The sequence below is a fragment of the Clytia hemisphaerica genome, unplaced genomic scaffold, assembly GCF_902728285.1.
Source record: "Clytia hemisphaerica strain Z4C2 unplaced genomic scaffold, Clytia hemisphaerica genome assembly, whole genome shotgun sequence".
Lineage (NCBI taxonomy): Eukaryota > Metazoa > Cnidaria > Hydrozoa > Leptothecata > Clytiidae > Clytia > Clytia hemisphaerica.
Window position 1 is genome coordinate 242,371 of NW_027104620.1, and position 19,420 is coordinate 261,790.

At 35.3% G+C, this 19,420-nt stretch overlaps 1 protein-coding gene across 2 annotated transcripts in view; it reads left to right on the plus strand.

The window, feature by feature from the left end:
* The window catches only part of LOC136824666 (uncharacterized), a 108,047-nt gene extending 90,257 nt beyond the window's left edge, over nt 1–17,790 (plus strand). For both annotated transcript variants that reach the window (XM_067080658.1, XM_067080657.1), the window contains 16 exons: nt 606–669; nt 1,112–1,453; nt 1,954–2,331; nt 2,782–3,011; nt 3,638–3,820; nt 5,412–5,691; nt 8,695–8,867; nt 10,144–10,322; nt 10,617–10,789; nt 12,349–12,455; nt 13,277–13,439; nt 13,889–14,023; nt 14,410–14,586; nt 15,305–15,373; nt 15,855–16,084; nt 17,657–17,790. In XM_067080658.1, the coding sequence (XP_066936759.1) occupies nt 606–669; nt 1,112–1,453; nt 1,954–2,331; nt 2,782–3,011; nt 3,638–3,820; nt 5,412–5,691; nt 8,695–8,867; nt 10,144–10,322; nt 10,617–10,789; nt 12,349–12,455; nt 13,277–13,439; nt 13,889–14,023; nt 14,410–14,586; nt 15,305–15,373; nt 15,855–16,084; nt 17,657–17,782 (3,009 nt within the window). In that variant the 3' untranslated portion in view covers nt 17,783–17,790. The remainder of the gene's footprint in view (nt 1–605; nt 670–1,111; nt 1,454–1,953; nt 2,332–2,781; nt 3,012–3,637; nt 3,821–5,411; nt 5,692–8,694; nt 8,868–10,143; nt 10,323–10,616; nt 10,790–12,348; nt 12,456–13,276; nt 13,440–13,888; nt 14,024–14,409; nt 14,587–15,304; nt 15,374–15,854; nt 16,085–17,656) is intronic.
* Nucleotides 17,791–19,420: the final 1,630 nt, after the last annotated feature.

A 19,420-nucleotide genomic window follows, 5' to 3' on the forward strand; every position in this document is an offset into this window, starting at 1 on the left:
TATTCAATTTACAGGGAAAAACAATCGAACACACTAGGTGTTGCTAGTAGTCCATTGCTTTAATTTACTACTTGTGACAAAGATTTCAAACCCTCCCGGCAATTAGGGTCCACTCGTTTATTATAATTAAATATTAAATTCTTCTGTCCTACGATTCGGGGCTTTAGAGTACAAGATTTAAAAACCATGTATTTCTTGAGAGAGCAGTAAATAACAATATGATATTCATAGATATCGAGAATTCTTACCAGCGGATTTCCCATCATATCGCCCAACAGTAAATAAAAACGTTAATTTACCCTGGCATTGACCTCCTCACTTATTGGGTCTCAACAACGGCGTGTCCATCGGAGAGGGGGGGTTCTCCGAAAATTTCCACCAAAAAAAGTCTAAAATTTTCCAATCTCGCCCCCCCCCCCCCCTTGAAACGAAAACTCGTGGCTACACCTCTACTCAAGCCGTACTTTATTTTACTTTGGCGCACTTTTGAACCTTTAGTTGTGCAAAAATATAAAAAATCTAGAGCTAAGTTTAAAAGAACAGTTTGAAACTTGACTAATTTCAATAATCAGTTCTAAAATTGTTTTGGGTCACTTTCATTGTAGGTTCCATTGAAAGACCTTTGCTTCACCACACCTGGGTTGAATGCAGTTGGTGCTCTTGTGCCAGGTAAGAAAAAAGGGAAAACGTCGAAAAGGCGCTATAATATAAAGTGCAAAAACTTGCAGTAGAATCTCCATGGCCAGCTGACACACAACGTTTTTTCATCGTTCATCTAACGTTCACAACGTCCATATAACGTTAGATGAACGTTGAAACAACGTTGTGTGCCAGCTGGGATCTCAATGGCTCTAACATTTACAGAGAACAAAAATTTGTCTAGGTTGTGAAGATTTTGAAATACAGAATAACTTTTACAAGGTCTTATTAACTGAAGGGACCAGCTTGTTCGACCCAGGTAAAATAAATTCGAGTTATAGCGTTTCGATTTAACAGAGACTCCAATGTGTAAAAAAATACGCAAATTGAGCGAAAGCCTTCTTGAGATGCTCTAGTGCCAACTTTCAAAACTGATTAGTGAAAATCATTAAAATGTCTTTTTACTGTACAGATATCAATGCAATGCTCTTATGGGACCTTCCAAAAACTGTGAATGAAGATCGCCGTTGTAAAAATAGCGCAGTCTGTAAATTTCTGGTCAGTAAATTACACAATGTTCAAAATATGCAGCTGCAAATCTTCTACAATAAAGCAAACAAATATTTGGTATTGACTGCATCGATTACTGCCAACATTCCTCTCTCGAAAACCGACCGTTTCAATATCGTATTAAGAAAAGCTGTCCTTAGAATTGCCATCAGAGATTTTTCAATCAAGATTTTGGGCACCATCATTTTTGAAGACCGACAAAAAGAGAATGGCCTTTCAGGAGCAGGATCGTGGGAGCTGACAGGTACAATAATTGATCAGTATTACAATAGAATTCCCTCAAGGAATTCCTGAGAGATTTCTATTGTAATACTCCCGAAAAAATCCCACAATGCATCGCTTTTTAGAAAAATCAAAAACTCCGATAAGAGTGCTATTAACGACTCTTGTCTCCCTACAAAGACCTGAAATTAACCCTGGCAAGGTCAAAGGTTTGATTTTAACATATCCGGGAATTTCGATTCGTTTCATTCACAGATATCTTAAATAAAACACTAGAGAGCTACTCTTTTTTTAGCTGAAGTAAAATAATGCGTCATCATTTTAAAAATATCATAGTTCGTTGCCTACAATTTTATCAAACAAGACTATTTTCTCGTCTCCTCATTTCATAGTTTAGCTTATTTCCTAATATACCGAATATTGTAATGATCTTTTGGACGAGACAGATTTAAGTTTATGTAAATGTTAGGCAAGATAAATAAATCACTACTATAATATATCAATATTTTTATAAAATTTCAGGATCAATAGAATTTAAACTTAAATCGTTGATGCTTGCTTTTACTGCTACTGGAAATATTCCACGCCCTGGTCCCGCCTTTCAATTTCGCACCATACATTTGGGTGGTGGATATAACATGGTAACTAACTTGCCTGCGTTTGAGTTAGCTCTTCAAATGTGGATCGGCAAAGAATTAAAATCCCCATCGACAAGTAATTTGATCAAATTGACAATCGCTGGAGGACTCAATGGCAAAGATTTCTTTTTCTATGGGAATATTAATAAATTAACAATCGAGTCTGCATGCAAAGCATTCCGAGAAGATTGTGATAAAATTCCAACAAAGATTCGAGGATATGGTCTCACTAAGGATAGTACAGTATCATTAGCATCGGAAGGTAATTAAAAAATAATCTGACTGATGATTATGGCTTTTGAGTCTACATAATTTTTTTTTAGATTTCGTTAGGTAAGGTTTTATAATTTCTGCTATTTGATTCCTTAGAAATTTTATGAAGCAGCTCTCATAAGAAAATATCAAAATTTTGTTCTCCCAATATCAAATGGAAAAATAACTTTTGATTTGCGTAAGGTATCGCTTCTCCAAAAATCAAAATGTTTTTAACAATGAATTTTTACCCCTTTTAGAAAAATTATAAATCAAAACTTTACGTTTTCTGGTAAATACAATTAAAGTCTAAATCTAAGTAATCTATTTTTCGGATTAATTTAATTGAAAGTTAGTTTCAAATAATAAGATTAGGAATTACCATCATCAAAATTTGTTGCTTTTTCAACATGAAACCCCAACAGCTGTTCTTGCATTTCTTTTCATTTCTTATTTTCAGAAAAAATCATCGAAAATACAGGCATTGCGATTCCTAAAGGATTTGCCATTATGGGTGGAGTAAAAATTTGGGACATAGAAGCCTGGGGCAAAGTGTTATACGGAGGAGGTGCTTTTGAATTATCCTTTGATATGAAGCCCGTCTCATGGGCCAGTGGTTTAATTCAATTGAAAAGATCGAATACCAATGAAAAAGAAGGACCTAAATTTCAACTTCGATTAGGAAATGCTGTAAGTTCTACACGCTTATTTTATATGAAAAGTTTTTTTAAGACGAATATGAAGTCAAAAAAATGATACAATTGCCAGTCTCAGATTTCAGAAAAATGCTGATTTTCAGTCTCTTTTTTTAAAGTGAATAAAATAACAAGTAAGAAATTTAATCCTGGAAATCAACTAAAAAATAAGAACAACCAAAAATTTTCTGTTTCTTATTAGAAAGCATGAATTAAATTTGTATTAGACCCAAATCTCAAAAAGACGACATTTAATCTAACGTGTCGATAACACGTTAAATAAACGTTGAGAACGTTTGATGAGACGTGGCGACAGAGTGCCAGCTAAAGTATTTTATCTTTGAAGTATTTTGATATACCAACAATCTGTTATTTTGCATTCCCGTAGTAGGGTTATCATTCACTAATTGACTGAAAATTTTTGTCAAATCAACCTTGCCAACATCGGTTCCATGCATCTAATAAGGCTTTATTTACATTACTGATGGACGCTAGGAAATCTAGTGCCCGTCGACAAACCCCTTTAATATAAATATTCGATGCATTATTTCCTAGCCGAAGGCATCTTATTTTTATTGCGTTTTATTTTATTACGTTCTAATCCTAAGAATTATATTACAGATGAAATATGCAAATGTTCATATTGAGGGATACGCCCGCGTTCTTGCTATGGAAGGAGAAGTAAAGATTTTCATTGAGGAGACGAAAATGCATTTCAAAATTAGTGGACCCTTATTCCTTGGTCTTACCGCCGACTGTGAAGTTGAAGCAACCTATGGAAGTTTACAAACTCTTAGTTTTAAGGTATTTTACTCTCAAATCCGCTTGATTTTTAAGCCTTTGGGGACACGAGAAATTTTCTTCGCGTTGGTACAATGCAACATGCTCTATCCCACCACCACAAAAAAATGTGTGTCCCATGGTTTCTTTTCTTTTGTTTCATGGGACAAAAAGTGAAGGAAATACGCAAAAAAACACGCTGATTGGAATCAATTTTGCTCCATTGTCCCAGGGACAAAAGTGAGAGAAGCACAAATGTTATTAAAAGAAAAATGGGGTGGAGACACAAGACAGCGTTTCAGGTTGGTGGGATGGAGTATGTTGCATTGCACCAACGTGAAAAAAACTTCTCGTGTCCACAAGCCCTTACAACGGTGTAGAAACAATTCTTGACAGAGAAATTGTGCAAATTCGAGGAAAGAAATCGATGCATTTTTTGTAAATTGTTCGGACGAAAATGTTCAGATTTTTCAAACCTTTGACTTATTTTTTAACACCCTTCTAACGGTACACAGCATTTCCTATAGGTTCTAAGTAATTTGGCAAGCCTGAAAAACTTACATCTGGCATACAACATTGTTTATCTAAGGCTCGTAAGGTCCATATAACGTTATGCGGGTAAGGGGTGTATCTATGTAGTACTCTCATCTTGAATCTTGGGCCACTTTCCCAGGCTTAAAATATGATTAAATCGATAAAGGAAACAGTGATCATATGTAGGAAAGATATTTGAAAAGAAACCTTATCCTTTCTTGCCTTCAGTACAGATAGCAGATAAATCAGAAACATAAGCAAGGACTCAAAAAAAAAATTGCAACGTTCTAATAAAGTAGGTAAATAAGTGTGCGATGAAAGTCGGCAGTGACCCGAACGCTCCTCTTTCGAAAGCTATCTACCCGAAGGTAGGGGAGGGCGCCACTCTTACTCCCTGGATTGCCCTTGATCCTTTTCTTAATTGCTGAGCATCAAGCAGAGAATCGAACGTTCTAATAAGCTACTCTGAGTATCAGAGGTTGAGTTTTCAAAGTATATATCAACTTCTAAAGACCAATAATGGAAATTTTATCGTGCATGTGTCAATCTGATCACTGTAGAAAGAATCAAAGATGAAGAGCAAATATTACCATATCAATGTCTAGCAGACTGTATCAGTATGCAGTTTACAATTTACGAATTCCCCAGAAACCTCCAAGTGTAATTGAAATGAGCTTCTTTGGAAAGAAATCTTTTAAACATGATCCCCAAATATATAACAGTAATTACTAAACTATTAATTTTGGAAACGTTACTTTAATTGAAATAATAGACAGACTTTATGTTATGATTCTCTATCACTGACTCTTTTTAAAAAGCATTGATGACATTTTTGAGTTGTGTTTTCAACGATGGCAATAAAAATATCAACTTTGAATTTCATCCAAGATCTTGGATGGTCGTCATGGTTACTTTTCTCTTCGCTGATTGTGCGCTGGATAGAATCTGGATTGGTCGGCATCATGATTTCGACCTATGCTTTTTACGGTACTAATAAGCAGCGGAGTAAGTAAGTTGGGGTAATTTTTCTAGAATATATAATACCACATGTTAAACCTCATCTTTTATATATATTTTATAGTTGAAAGCTGCATTGAGGCCAAGTCTTTTCATAAAAGAAGCTTCCAAGTACATTACTGCGTTTGTGGGACGAATTGGAGATGCCGCCACGTCACAACTTAGATTATTGAGGTCAGGTCTAGCGGCATCACGTAAAAAAGTTAGCCAGGCACGACAAAAAGCTGGATCTTGGAAGAAGGAAATTCAAGATCATATTGCAAAATTAGAGGAACAGAAAAATGAATTGGACAGGCAATCAGAAAAAGCTCAACATGACAAATGCTACCAAGATTGTCCACGATGTGAGTTTCTTTATCTTTCTGAGTCACGGGTTCTGAGTTTAAATACAAAAACTACTCGTCACGGGTTCTGAGTTCAACTGCAAACGTTAGTCATAATTATGTAAGTATTTTAGTGTAACTGCGATCGCATTTGATAAAATTGTTCTCCGTTATCTTCGGTTAGACGAGGCGGTATGATGCTGTCACCCGCTAACGGATTTGTGATCCATATAATACGTGTAATTTTGTAGAAGTCTGTGATTTGGACTAACGAAGAGGATGACACTTAAACCAGAGGAATGTAAAGAGATGGAAAAACAGCTTCTTGAAAACAATGGAAAAACGGCTCGTCATATACCAGGTGTCTTGCCCGTAAGGGAGTTTATGTCGAGTAAATAGGTTTCTTTTATTGTTGTCGCTATAAAAAATCTGCATAATTAGCGTGTTGTGATAAAATTCTTTTGTTTCAAGCCTGATTATGCGCAAACTTTTAGGGCTTATATTTTGGGTACACCTCTCCTATACGAAAAGGTACCTATATCTTCTTGCTCAGAATTTCCTAGCGATTCTTCTGATATAACCGCATCATGACCTCACCATAATATGGAAAGCTAGAGCTTGAGAAAATTATAACTACGTCTAGAATTTACTCGACTTCTGATAGTTTTACAAGAACCAATTTAATATCATTGCGTTAAGAATTTCTTTTGCTACACATTGGTAAAAATATTGCTCATTATTCTTAAAAATTGAACTAGTAATCGGCAAAAAAGGAAAAACAAATTTTCATTTTTATCGTCAAATCATGTAGAAACTGTCCGATTTGTATGGCGAGCCGTCTTTTCTGGACTTTCATTTAATGACCTAATCAACGTTTTTACAATAGAATTTTCAATAGAAGTGATCGTTGAACTTTGAGTAATCAGAAAAGCTGTTTTTCCATCTCTTTACATTCCTCTGATCAAACTAGCATAATCTCGAAATCTCCAAGGTAACGGCTACACAGCTCTCTCATAGTGGTCGTGAGCTTTATATTACCATAGAGGTATAAAGAAAAACAGGAGTTGAATATGTCGGTAATTGGTCGTTAAAGTCTTTTGATTTCTTTTATAAAATGTATCAAAAGAAATTCTAAGCTCGCCCGATGAAATAAGACTTTTTAGTAGAACTCAAGTTTGCTATGAACATTCTAATAATCAGTATTGAAGATTCTCGCCTTTTAATATACGAAAATTAGATAAAAATTCGTCCAGGAAGCAAGTTTATGTTCCATTTCGCTATCCGTTCAATTTTGTTTTGAAAAAAATATTTTCTCAAGCCAGAAAATGAAAAGTTCTTTATAAGCACACACGATTTCAGACTCAATGTGTAGACATAAAGTCGCTGGAGAATTTTGGAGGAAAGTATCAAGCAATAGAGTTCACCTTAAGGAAAACATTGATCGAAAAATCTTATCATTTGATGAAGGATTGCCAAGTTTACAGGCCTTTTTTTAGTCCAAATATTTTCTTACACTGATGTCAGAAACAATGAATCTCGTCTCATCTAATTTCTAAAGCTTAAATGAGCCAATAGGATTTCACCTATGGATAAAAAAGCTCATTAAGAATGCACGATATATGAGATTATGAGCATGCATAAATCGTAATTTTTTTAATCGTAGCGCGAGCTTGGTTACAATAGCATACTTCTCCTGTTTCTTTATACCTCCATGATATTACAAATGCAAATTCAACTCGACCTTGAGGCCCTTGAGGCCAGGTATATCAATTTTTCATCCTAATTTTTGCTGCATATGAGATTCATTTAATTTATAGACCTTTGAAGGTAGCTTAAAAATTAGCAAAGATGGTGTTGATTGGACGAGTGGACAAAGAAATCCACATTTTATAGGAAAGCTGCACTCAGGAGAAGCTTCCTTCAATCATAGTATAAGAAAGCCGCGGCTGGAATATGTACCACATTGTCTTCTCAGTTAATTGCTGTTCTATCTCTGTCTCCGAGCTTTATAAGAACATCAAGATGCTCAGTTTATTAATGGTAAATAGTTTTTGAAATCCTTCTCTTGTTTTCCTTCACAAAAAGTTTTTTTACTGCTAGATATCTTTGAATCTGTACCCAATAGAATACTTGAACTAATTTGGACATATTTTAGGGGTATTTTGTGGAAAAAATAGTTTTTCGCCAAAATCGAAATTATAAGAACTATATTCAAGATGACAACTTTCTTGTCAGTTTGAACGATAAATTTTGAAGGTGCTGGCTTGAAACTTTCACAGTATTATCTAGATGTACTTTTTCATTGATTTCTAAAAAGATTTCACTGAAATATTGCGAAGGCATTCGAGGCACTTTGTTTATTTTTAAGTTCTTTCAGCCCAGCCATTTTGTGCTTGTTTAAATTTCTTATTGTTGATCTTTCCTTTACAATAATTTTATAATGCAATTGTATTATCAAGGGTATATCATTAATGTCTAAAACACACTGAGATGTAAGTACTAACGACAAACCAATAAAATTTACCATTAAAGATGCTACATCACTGATCTGTTGATCAAAAAATAGTCATCAAATACGACAGAGATAGAACAACAGAAGTTCAGATGTTATCATTCCAGCCGCGGCTTTCTTATACTATGCTTCAATATTGAAAAAATATATATATTTTTTTTTAATTTAAAGCGTAAGAAAAAAGGATAATGTTGTCTACACATATCAAAGCTAACCTCAAACAACTATTTTTCGGAAAATTTATCTGAGTGTCGGATGAACAAACTCATATTTTCAGTTCTCGATGTAATAATCCTGTACTTTGTTACACCCCTGTGTCACACATTTTATCCCCATCCGAAACCCAATGTAAAGAATACTCCGAAAACCATCCCTAATGAATTAATTAACTTGGAGCAATAGAAATAGAATTCTTATCCCCATTAGGATTTCGATCGCAAATTTTTATAGACACTGGGAAATAAAATTTCACCAAGGCTGTGGGACAGGAGTGTTTCTGTTTTATTTTATAGACTGCATCAAACGTCCTGGCTGGGGAGATGATTGCGAATCATTTTGGGATTATGTTTATGGTTGTGTTGAGATGAAATGTGAAATGACCAGAAGTCCTGTATGTTTGAGTAAATGTCTTTACTCGGAATACAGTAGCAAGATTTCCGTCTTTTATGAGAAGAAAAAGTTACAGGTTTGTAAACCGTTTGTTTGAACATTCATTCGCTTTTTGGTTTTCTTTCGAAATGGCTAAATATATTTGAGTGACCATCTTTTACGTGGAAAGCCTCTAGAAATCTAAGACTTTTAGACAGTCTTTCGATTGTTCTCCGGGCTCTATGACCGGTTGTTATTGAAAGGGTGGGATTTTGAACCAGGAACCCCTAGTTAGTGGCGTTGAAAACCTTGACCACGTGGCCATCGCTCCCATTGCATGACTTTTCATGAAAAATTTCCAATTTTGAGGGCTTCAACGTAACGATTCCTGCATTTTACTATAAATAGACAAAAAGAGCGACAAAATTCATAAAAACAACAAATTTCAACCTCCATACTCTCCCGAATAGACAGGGGGTGTCAGAATAAGCAGGGGGTAGGAAAATTCTCTAAATTCTAATAAGCGGGGGGGAGGTAATTTGAGGACAGAATTTTTTTTAACTGATTTCAACAACAAAAAAGAAACTTTAACAAATGAACACGTGAAAAAAGAACCAAATATTAACAAAAAGCAAAAAAAAGAAGAACATTTTAACAAGTTTATAAGGTCTATCTACACTGTAATAAAATATTGAACTGTTCGAATTTAATTAGCGGGGGGATGGAATTTTTTCTCTAAACAATTAGAGGGGGGACGTCTATTCGGGACACGTCTAGTAGCCACCAACCACCGACCCGGACAGTTTGTTCACCCCCAATAATTTAATTCCTCTTTGTTTTTTGGGATTGTTGGCAAGATTAACGACTATGGTTAAAAGAACGATAAGTTACGCATGCGTCTTATTAATGTAGGATTTGTCAGAATAGTAAGATCTTATCGGAGTTTTTGATTTTTCTAAAAAAGCAATAGATGATATCGGATTTAGATAAATGCAATGCATTCTGGTTTCTAGGGACTCTCAAAGGAAACATAATAGATCAAATATAATAGATTATAATTCCTTTGAGAGTCCCTAGAAACCAGAATGCATTGCATTTATCTAAATCCGATATCGTCTATTGTGGGATTGTTTCGAGAGTATTGCAATACAAATCTCTTAGGAATTCCTCGAAGGAATTCTATTGTTATACTCCCGAAACAATCCCACAATGCATCGTTTAGAAAAATCAAAAACTCCGATAAGATCTATTCCTATTTGTTTTTTTGGGAAGATTAACGACTTGTGGTTAAAAGAACGATAAGTTACGCACGCGTGTTATTAATACAGGCATTGTTGGTCGAACTCTACTTCACTTCGTTTCCTTTTTTGTAGGTAACTCAATGGATTTCAGAGACAGGAGGTTTGTTATTGGATATGGCTGATGGTGTTCTTCAAATTGGTGAAACTATGATCAAGATGAAAGAAGATGTTTTAAAGACTGCTGAAGATGCCCTTGGTACTGTTGTGAAGGTTGCTCAGAAGGTTGCCTCTGGAAAGTTTCTCTCTGTACAGTAAGTTGTCCATCTGTGAAATGGAAAATTCCCTCTGTACTAGTACAATTGTTAACCCTTTCCGTGCCCATTGCGGAAATTTTTCGAAGGCCCATGTCAAGATTATTTGACATTGCACCTGGCGGCAAACAACTGGTGTAAGTTATTTTTGCTAAAGTACTCTGGTTGGCCGAGTCATTTATGGGATGGTAGTAAGTAGTATGGGGCTATTGACTGAAAGGGACCAGACGACTCTGAGCTGTGATTTTAGCTGGTAAGTTATGCTATACTCATTTCCAATTTCGTTTTGTAAAGGTTGATGGAAGTCAAACTATCCCTGTCTCAACAGTTCGATGCTTGTGGTGAATACACATTCAAAGGGTATCTTTTCAGCTACAAAGTTGACCATACCGGGAATGGATGTCTGACAGCTAGTTTTATGCAAGAAGTTGTGTTCGGTGCTGCCAGATCAAGACCTGAGATAGAAGGTACTAGACGGTTCCCGTCGTCGCAAACGCCGGTTTAGCTTGCGCATCAAAAGCCCTTAGGATGATAAAGATGGTATTGTTGATGCTCTCTAACTTTATTTTTAAAGGGAAATTGAATTAGTTTTCAGAGTACATTGAATAGTTAGGAGATTTCTCGAATATACCTTTTTATAAATCAAATTGAATGTGAAAATATGACTTGAAATCTTCACAAAATAAATTATGGTAAATATGGAAATGGAAATTCAATGGAAACTGAAATTTAGTGATTTTTTCATAGCCATTGTATGTCAATTTCAACAGCAATTTTTTCGGCTTTCGCTATGCAAAATAGGTCATGTTTGGGTTCGTTGGAAAGCTTTTTCCAAGATTTTTCCTCAATCAAAATCACTGGCAGCCGAAAGAATCATTTATGAATGAAGGAGATTTTACTCTCAGGCAAGTTACGGCCTGTGCAAAAAATTCGATAAATCGTGACGGCCGTGACGGCCAGTTGTTCTACCCCTTTTTATGGGAAAATTTTTCGTTATTTTCACTCTTCATATTAATGCCTTTCCAAAAAGTCCTGGTCCAAAAATTCTGTTTCAGCCATTTTGGGAAATTTAAAGTAAAACACTTTTTGCTGACGTCAGCAAAAAATTGAAATACTAACATTTATTGAAATGAGCCATGGCGAAATGAGCTCAAATTTTGTACGAAGGTAGGGTGGATAAATGTCTTTCATTTCCAAAAAAAAATGCTAAATCCTGAAGATTGATGACGTCAGCATTTTTTTAAGGAAAAAAGAAAATTGCTGATTTTTTCTGACGTCATCAATTTTTTGAGAATTTTTTTTTTTGGAAACGAGAGATATTTATTTTTTTGCACAGGCCTTAACTTGCCCGAGAAGGCAAAAATCTCTGAAATGTCAACGAAAATAACCTTTGACTCGTAATAAGAATTTAAAGCAGTTTACTGGGCTGTACTGAAAGAGCAGTTAAAAATTAACCACGAATGTTCAGTAAACAACCTCGTCCCCAATCCCCTTTTTTGTACCTCAAGTCCATTCGATTATATCCTTCAAGAGTTGGAAAATTCCATTAAGTGTGGCCTTTAGCCTAGCCAAGAGTTATCAAAAGAATAAGTTAAAATGATTCTCTTAAGAACCCCTGACCTAATATTCTTTCTTCGGTTCTTTTTAATGAAAAACGTGAAACGATATTTGACCTATTCAAATCGGAGTCTTCTTTTTATTTTCTTCCCGGGGGGTACTAGGTACCCACCCTAGATGAGGGTGGTGATTACCACCCGATTATTGAAAATCGGAAGTTTTGTAAATTTTGGGACCCTTAGCGGGACCTTTTTCCCGAAATTTGGCCTTTTTCGGGTAAATATTGGTAGCTTCACTTCTTTTGGGACCCTTAGGGAGACTTAAATTAGAAATTGTGGTTTTTGCGACCCTTAGCGGGGCTTTGAAGGTCCAAAAAAGGGACCATTATAGGCAGCACATTCCCGTACTCTCCACTTGCCTAAGTACCCCCCCCCCTGATTTTCTTACACCCATTGTTTTGTTTTTTTAGACTTAGAAGATGCAGAGAAAAATGTAGAAAAGGTGAAACAAGATGCAGAGACAACCAAACAAGCTGAAAATGATTTTAATGACCGGCAAAAAGAAGCTACTGATTCTGTGAGTTATTTTTTCTTCGTTCATTTATAATATGTGTGATACTTTAGAAATAAACAGAGTTTGTGTTTTCTTTGAATATATTTTATTGATTCATATTGAGTCACTTTTATTTGTGTTTAGTTTTACTTTTTCTCACGTTGAGTTGCTTCTTTACTTTTGGTCGATTTGGATCATGATGTGCATTTTTGCTTTTGAGATACTTCCGAAGAATACACCATTGTCCCATTTCTGTTTTTCTGTTCCATCAGAATTATGTACAAATAGTTTAGATCTTTTGTCATCATTTGATATTACACACCTGTTTTCCATTTTACGAATATTCATCCTGAGCATGTTGTGTTGTTGTGTCCTCTGTCTTGTTGGTATTGTTATGTCTCTTTTTGTTTATTACATTTTACATAAGAAAACAAATTCGAACAGTACAGGATGAACTGTTACGAGATAATATTAGTCTGTATGTATTATAAAACTACAAAAGAAGATTTTCAAAAGATTAGTTTTAAAGAAATACACCCCTGTCTCACAACCACAGGTGGAATTGCTTTTTTTCGGTGGGGACAAAAATTCCTATTGAAATCCCAATGATAGATATTTTATTGTTCTAAGGTTTAAAAAACCAGTGTCGGATGATTGTGGAGAGCAATCTTTAAACTTTGAATTTCGAGCTGGGATGAAATCAAAGTCCATTTCTCAGTGGGGCTGAATTTCCGGTTTATTTTCTCACAGGGGACGAATTTTTTTGCCAAATTTTCCAGTGGCGCTCGAGTCCCAGCGGATCTTTGATACAGGGGTGTAGAAATTACTATTTTATAAATCTACAGGTTGAAAAAGAGATAACTGATGAATTCTTTGCCAAACAAAAACGTGGTCACATCACCATGCAAGAGCTGGATAGTTTGATCGATAGAATCCCTAAAGATCAAATTCAAATTAATGAGAACAACAGAAAATTATATGAACCAGTTGAACAAGTCGATCTCAAAGGTAATATGCCTTTCTTTAAACAAAAAAGGCCGAAACTCCCTTGGCTTTCAGTAACCATAACCTCACCATTAATGCCTTCCTCTCTCAGCTGGCACATAACGTTGATTTGACGTTAATCCAACGTTATATGGACCTGGGCTTTTTCTCTTTGAAAAGGGTGTTAAGTCTCGAAGTAGTATTTAAAATTCTTCCGCTCTCTCCGCTACGTCTTTCATCCAATACATTTTTTCTGTTTGTCTGAATCATTCCTAGGGTGCTTATGTCGAGGCGTTAAAAGTAGAGTGTCATTTATGAGAGTTTCATAAGGAAACTTGACGGTCACTTTCAATTTCATCAAAAGCGGGAAGCTTTAACGAATTATAAAAGGTCGAATCAAAGAGCAAACAAAGTTTGATTGTTTGTGCTAGAAGTTTAACTTTGAACTGTACAAAAAATTAAACACTTTTTAGAACGTTTTGGAGATATTGAATCGAATGAGCTTTCCAAATGGCAGAAGGCACCTGAAGATCCTTATGATATGCTGCAGAATGTGGATGTCACACCAAAGAAGATACAAGGAGCTTCCAAACGGTCACTCGTTTTCGGTAAGCACGTCTGTGATCAATTTGAGTCTGAATGAGTAGAACCACAGATTTATAAAAGCCGAAGAGCTAGATGTCGTGCTTTAAGCTATCGCAGGAAAAAAAATTGAATATCGGTTGTACGTTGATGTTGTTTATTGTAATGTCACGTGACCTAGGTAGGATTTCCTACATAACCACGGCACACTTTTCAGCCGAAGCAGGACATCTAGCCCTTTGAGCTTTATAAATCTACGGGTAAAACTGCCCATCGACAGGGAACGCAAATTTAATCGAGTAATATAATGTTTGAAATGTAAAGGCTTATTCAAAAGGCTTGTTAAGATCGGTAGTTGAAGATTATCACTTGTCAATTTTATAGCAAACAAATTTTTCGTTACCTTCCACAGAAGAAGACCTTTCTCCATGTGGACGTGTCAGGAAATCAATCACGCATTATGATGAGATATCCAAAGTGTTATTGACAACATCCAATAGCATTATCAAACATCAAAACGAGGTTAACGAACGAAAACGTGACGACATTGAAAAATTGGCCACATTGAAAAACGAAATTGTCAATTTGGGTGAGTCTATTTATTTTTAAACATGAAGCTTATTAACAAATGGGCTTTTCCAGAAATAGTCTGTGCCCCCTGTTGAGGATATCCGATATCCAGGGGGTTGGTTAACGATTTTTGTTCAAAAGTGGATATCCAGGGGGTTGAGCATATTGTTAAGAGTGGATATCCAGGGCGTTTTTACTGAATAAAGTAGGATATCCAGGGGGTTAGATACTTGGAAAAATCAATATCCTCAACAGTGGGAATAAATTTTTTTTCTGGAAAAGCCCAATCCTCCTTTCTTCCTGCACACTTTGAAGGAATGAAGGTGTAAAACTGTTGTATATCCTGTGCATCTTTAACCAGCAATATAGTTCCAGTAAGTTCCTATTCCAGTAAGGTCTTTCTAAGACTTAAGCACTTGCGAGTAAACTTACCATAGTTATCTAACCACTTATCTTAGAAAGATCTTACTGGAACAGGGAATTCTGATTATACTCATAGTACATAACATGCGCATAGCACGTATCCTCTAAAGGCCAAGTTGATGGATGCCTTTCGATGATTTCCTTCGTCCAGATTTTGATTGAATATTTAGTGAGTTTTTGAGCGCAGTGATTGGCTAAAGCAAAAGAAATCACAAAACGAACGCCTTTTGTAAACATAAACATCACTTTCGTCTTCGTTTTCAAGCAGAATCCAACACAGTTTTGAATGTTGAATGTCTTTACATTTCCAATAGATGAACGTTTCAACACAACCCAGGAAGACCAAGATAAAGCCTGGTTCTTATATGACCAAGCTGCAAATGGTATGTTTTCTGTTTTCTGACATTGAAAGCTGTATTGGTTTTGTGTGATGTGTGTACGGTCTTTTTCTTTTTGCCGTGAGTACGTGGACTGGATTGTTTTAAATAACACGTGAATAAGTGACTTGACATATTGAACTTGAAAATAATAGTTTTCTTGCGTGAATTTATGAATCAAGCTTTGTTTAAAGCTAATTATTGTCTAAAACGCAATGTTTTCTGTTTTCTCTAACATTAAATGTTGTTTTAATGGCCGTCTCTGACATCCTAAATCATTCTTGGTCGAAGTATATGCCCAAAAGAGAAATGTTGCGTAGGAAGGAAACACCGATACATAAGCAAACGATATTTTCAGATCGAATGATTATCTTAAACACAAGAAATACTCTCGGCTTAGTAGATTTAGATAAAAAATTGAAATCAAAAATACGGTCAACCTTCGATTACAATCTTTCTCCACGATTTTGTTATCTCTTTAATACAGCTTTCGACAGTATGGCCAAAAAATCAGACATCATTTTGGGTTTCCACAAACGTAATGCTTTGCCAATCTTGAGACGTCAATTGAACTACGTGTTCGAAAAAGAGACTGGACACAACTTACATCATTTCTTTGACGTCATTCATCACCATGCGATCCGTGGATATAAACGCTCCAACATCCCTGGTGCTTTTGAAGAGGACGGTGAACAAGTTCTACATCGTATCAAGAGGGTGAGTCGTTTTGTTAAAGTGCAGTCCCTTCTCACAGATCCGGTTGGATTTTTCAGCGCTAGTGGGGATAAAAAAAACAGAAAAAAAACTCAATGGGGATTGATATTCCCATATTTTCTAAAGCTGGAGATTTCAATTCTTTTCTTTTCAAGTTAGAAAATTCATAGGGGATGAAAAAAATATCCAATTACTTTGCAGTGAGGATTGATTATTTTCAGTGGGGACAAAAATCGCACGACAATTTTCCTCCGGGGACGATAATTTGGTCAGTTTTTCAAGTGGGAAGGGTTCCCAGTGGGTCTGTGAGAAGGAGGTGTTTAAAGTGCAGTCAATAATTGATTTCAAAGCACCCGAAGTGGTTAGATTTGAAACTCTTGGATGGGAAATAAAGCCACTTAATTCTCATCCAAAACACGTGACCTGCATGGTTTTCATACAAACGCCAGCTTGAATGTAAAAACCATCGACAAATTTCGAAAAATACGTCACTTAAAAACAGTATCAGTAAAAAAGGATAAGGTTCCGCCCTTCATTCTAAATTCGACACAAATCTTAAGGATTTCCTTTTTTCTTGCTTCAGAGCTTTAAACTCGATGCAGTCCAGCTCTATTTTTTGAATCTTTCTTTATACAAACTATAAACTATTTTGGGTCCCTACCTCAGAATGGGAAGTCGTTTAATGTATTCCCTTTAAGGGCTCTGAATATACCCAATTTTTGTGAAAAATCAATTTCAGAATTTGAAGATAAAACCTTATGTTTTCGCAAGTTTTCGCTTCTTTGATATGTTTAAGAACAAACCGCGAAAAAAAAAAAACAAACGGTGAAATTTTTTCCGCACAAAGCATTGTGGGCAATATTCGGGGATCAAATCTGAGTTTTCACGTTAAGCCGATATCGTCTATTACATCATGAGTAATTAAGGAATAAGTGTGACGCGGACCTTAATAAAACGTCATAACGACGCTATTCATATACTTTTCACAAAAAAGCCTAATCTCCTTGGGAAAATCATTTCATTGTTTCAAACTTTTTTTAAGTTAATGACAAATAATTTCTTTATTCAGATTTTTTCGGAAAAATTTTCTATTTGGCTACATCCCAAGTTATAGCTGTTTTCGTATGGAAATTTAGCGTAGAAAATTGCCAAAAATTAGGTTTTTTAGAGATTTTAAAGGGAAGATACTTCCACAAAAATTTTCCGAAATTGCATTTTTAGATACTAAATAGATACATCACCTGAACCAAAAAAAATTCCAAAATGTTTGATTTTACCGAGATTAGGGCTTTGGAAGGTGAAATACTCTTCTTTGAAAAACTCTTCGTTTTCTTTTTCATTTAATTTTTTCATTTCAATTTTTTGATTTTTAAATTCTAAAAAGGTAGGTTTAACACAGGACATATAGAAAAAGTTATACATTAATCTTTTTAAAATGCAGAGATTGCCATTTAAGTTGGTGTAAAATCGAAAAATTGGGTATATCCAGAGCCCTTAATTGGAAATTTTCTCTAATTTGAAGAAAATTCTTGTTGTCTAATTCAAATCAAATTTTTCTTCTTTTTTTTCCCATAGGGATTGCAAACCATCATCTTGAACAATGATACCGAGCTTGATAAATCACATGATGACATCATCAAACTTCGTGACGTCATTCAGAATGCAAGACAAGCCGCTATGGTGTGCCAAGATAAAAAGTAGAAAATTTACATACGAAAGCTAACTGAGGGGGGGCTTATTTTCATTATGTAGCTTGAATTTAACACCTCATTTCATGAAACATTAGTTACGTGATAACCACACTAAAACATAAACCTACAATCCTTACAGTTGATATAATTGTTTTCTGAAATTTAGAAATGTTATTTTTTATGAGGATTACAGTAGTAGTTCGCTGTGAAACTTGAAATGATTGAAATGCGAACTTGTGAGGTCTACGAGATTTAAATTCGCAAGCGATACTAACTGCATTTTTCAATCTAACTATGAATAACAGAAACACATGTTCCCTGCCAACTACGAGTATACTCGTAGTAGCGGCTGAAGCACATATACTTGTAGCCTTGGCTATTTGAGAGGTAATTCTTTAGAGCATATTGTCAAATCTCATACCACTTGCATCGTGAGCGCTGTCAAAATCGTAAAATGTAAAAAAGTGAATTAAGGTTCTCTTTTGCTCTTGATGAATCTTAAAAAATATCTTTCGCTTTCGTTCCTTAAAAGATCAAATTTCAAGATTCTGAAAATTTGAAGTTTGCTGCTATTGGTTACAAGCTTGGATAGTCGTTCAAAGTTGAAGGTCAAAAAAGTGACCTTTGCTCCCAGCAAAATTTAATGACACAAATGCACGAATAATTTGGCCGGCAGTGAACGTGTTAACTTTTCATATTGAAAATACCTCTTCATCTTGTCAGAAATAAGCATGTGTCTTAAAACTAAATCTAGCTCTGATGGAAATTTGCTCTCTCTATTTTAGCTTATTTATTGAATTACATTTGTAATATTTAATATACTTTTGCAGAAAATGAAATTTTGAATTGTTTTGTTCTAATTAATATTTATTGATAAATAATAAAAATGTATTTTATAATATGAAAAATGAAAATATTGAAGCATTTAAAAGAATAACCATGCACTTTATTCTTATAGCCAGTCAGAAAAATCTTAATCTGAAATTGCAAGCGAAGGCGAGTGGATTTTAAGATTAAAGTCTGGGACCATGAGGTCCATGACCATGTTTTTAAACGTTCTCAGACACTCAGACACTTTTTCATACGAAATGGCAGTAAACATAGTAACACTTTCATCAAGCCTAAAAATGGAGTTTTTCAAGGTAACTGCCTCTCTCCTCTACTTTATCTAGTGGTAGATTTACCAACAATCTCGAGCAATCTAAGTTCGCTGACCACCTCGCTCTAATTTGCTCAAGTTCACATCTTCTTCGGAACTTCGAAAGATTGATCAGCGACAGATACCTGGTGCAAAAAGTGGAAAATGAAAATCAACCACAGGAAAACCAAGAAAGTCTTAATAACCAAAGGAAACAATAAGATTGAGAGCGAAACAAAGTGCAAACTATACAATTAATACACCTTTCAACCGTAGCCACCAATTGACGCGCAGGCAATTTTTTGTCCGCTTCATCTCACTAAAACCATCATAGTTCTTTTTTCGCACCTATAGACAATAGAAAAATTTGTTTAAAAAAGATTGGATCGAGTGCAGTGGGGTAAAGCAGACAAGATAATGCCCGCCCGGCAATTGGCGGCTACGGTCGAAAATGTGTATTCCAGGCATAGAGGAAACTGACAAGATCAATCTTTTGGACATTATCGTGGA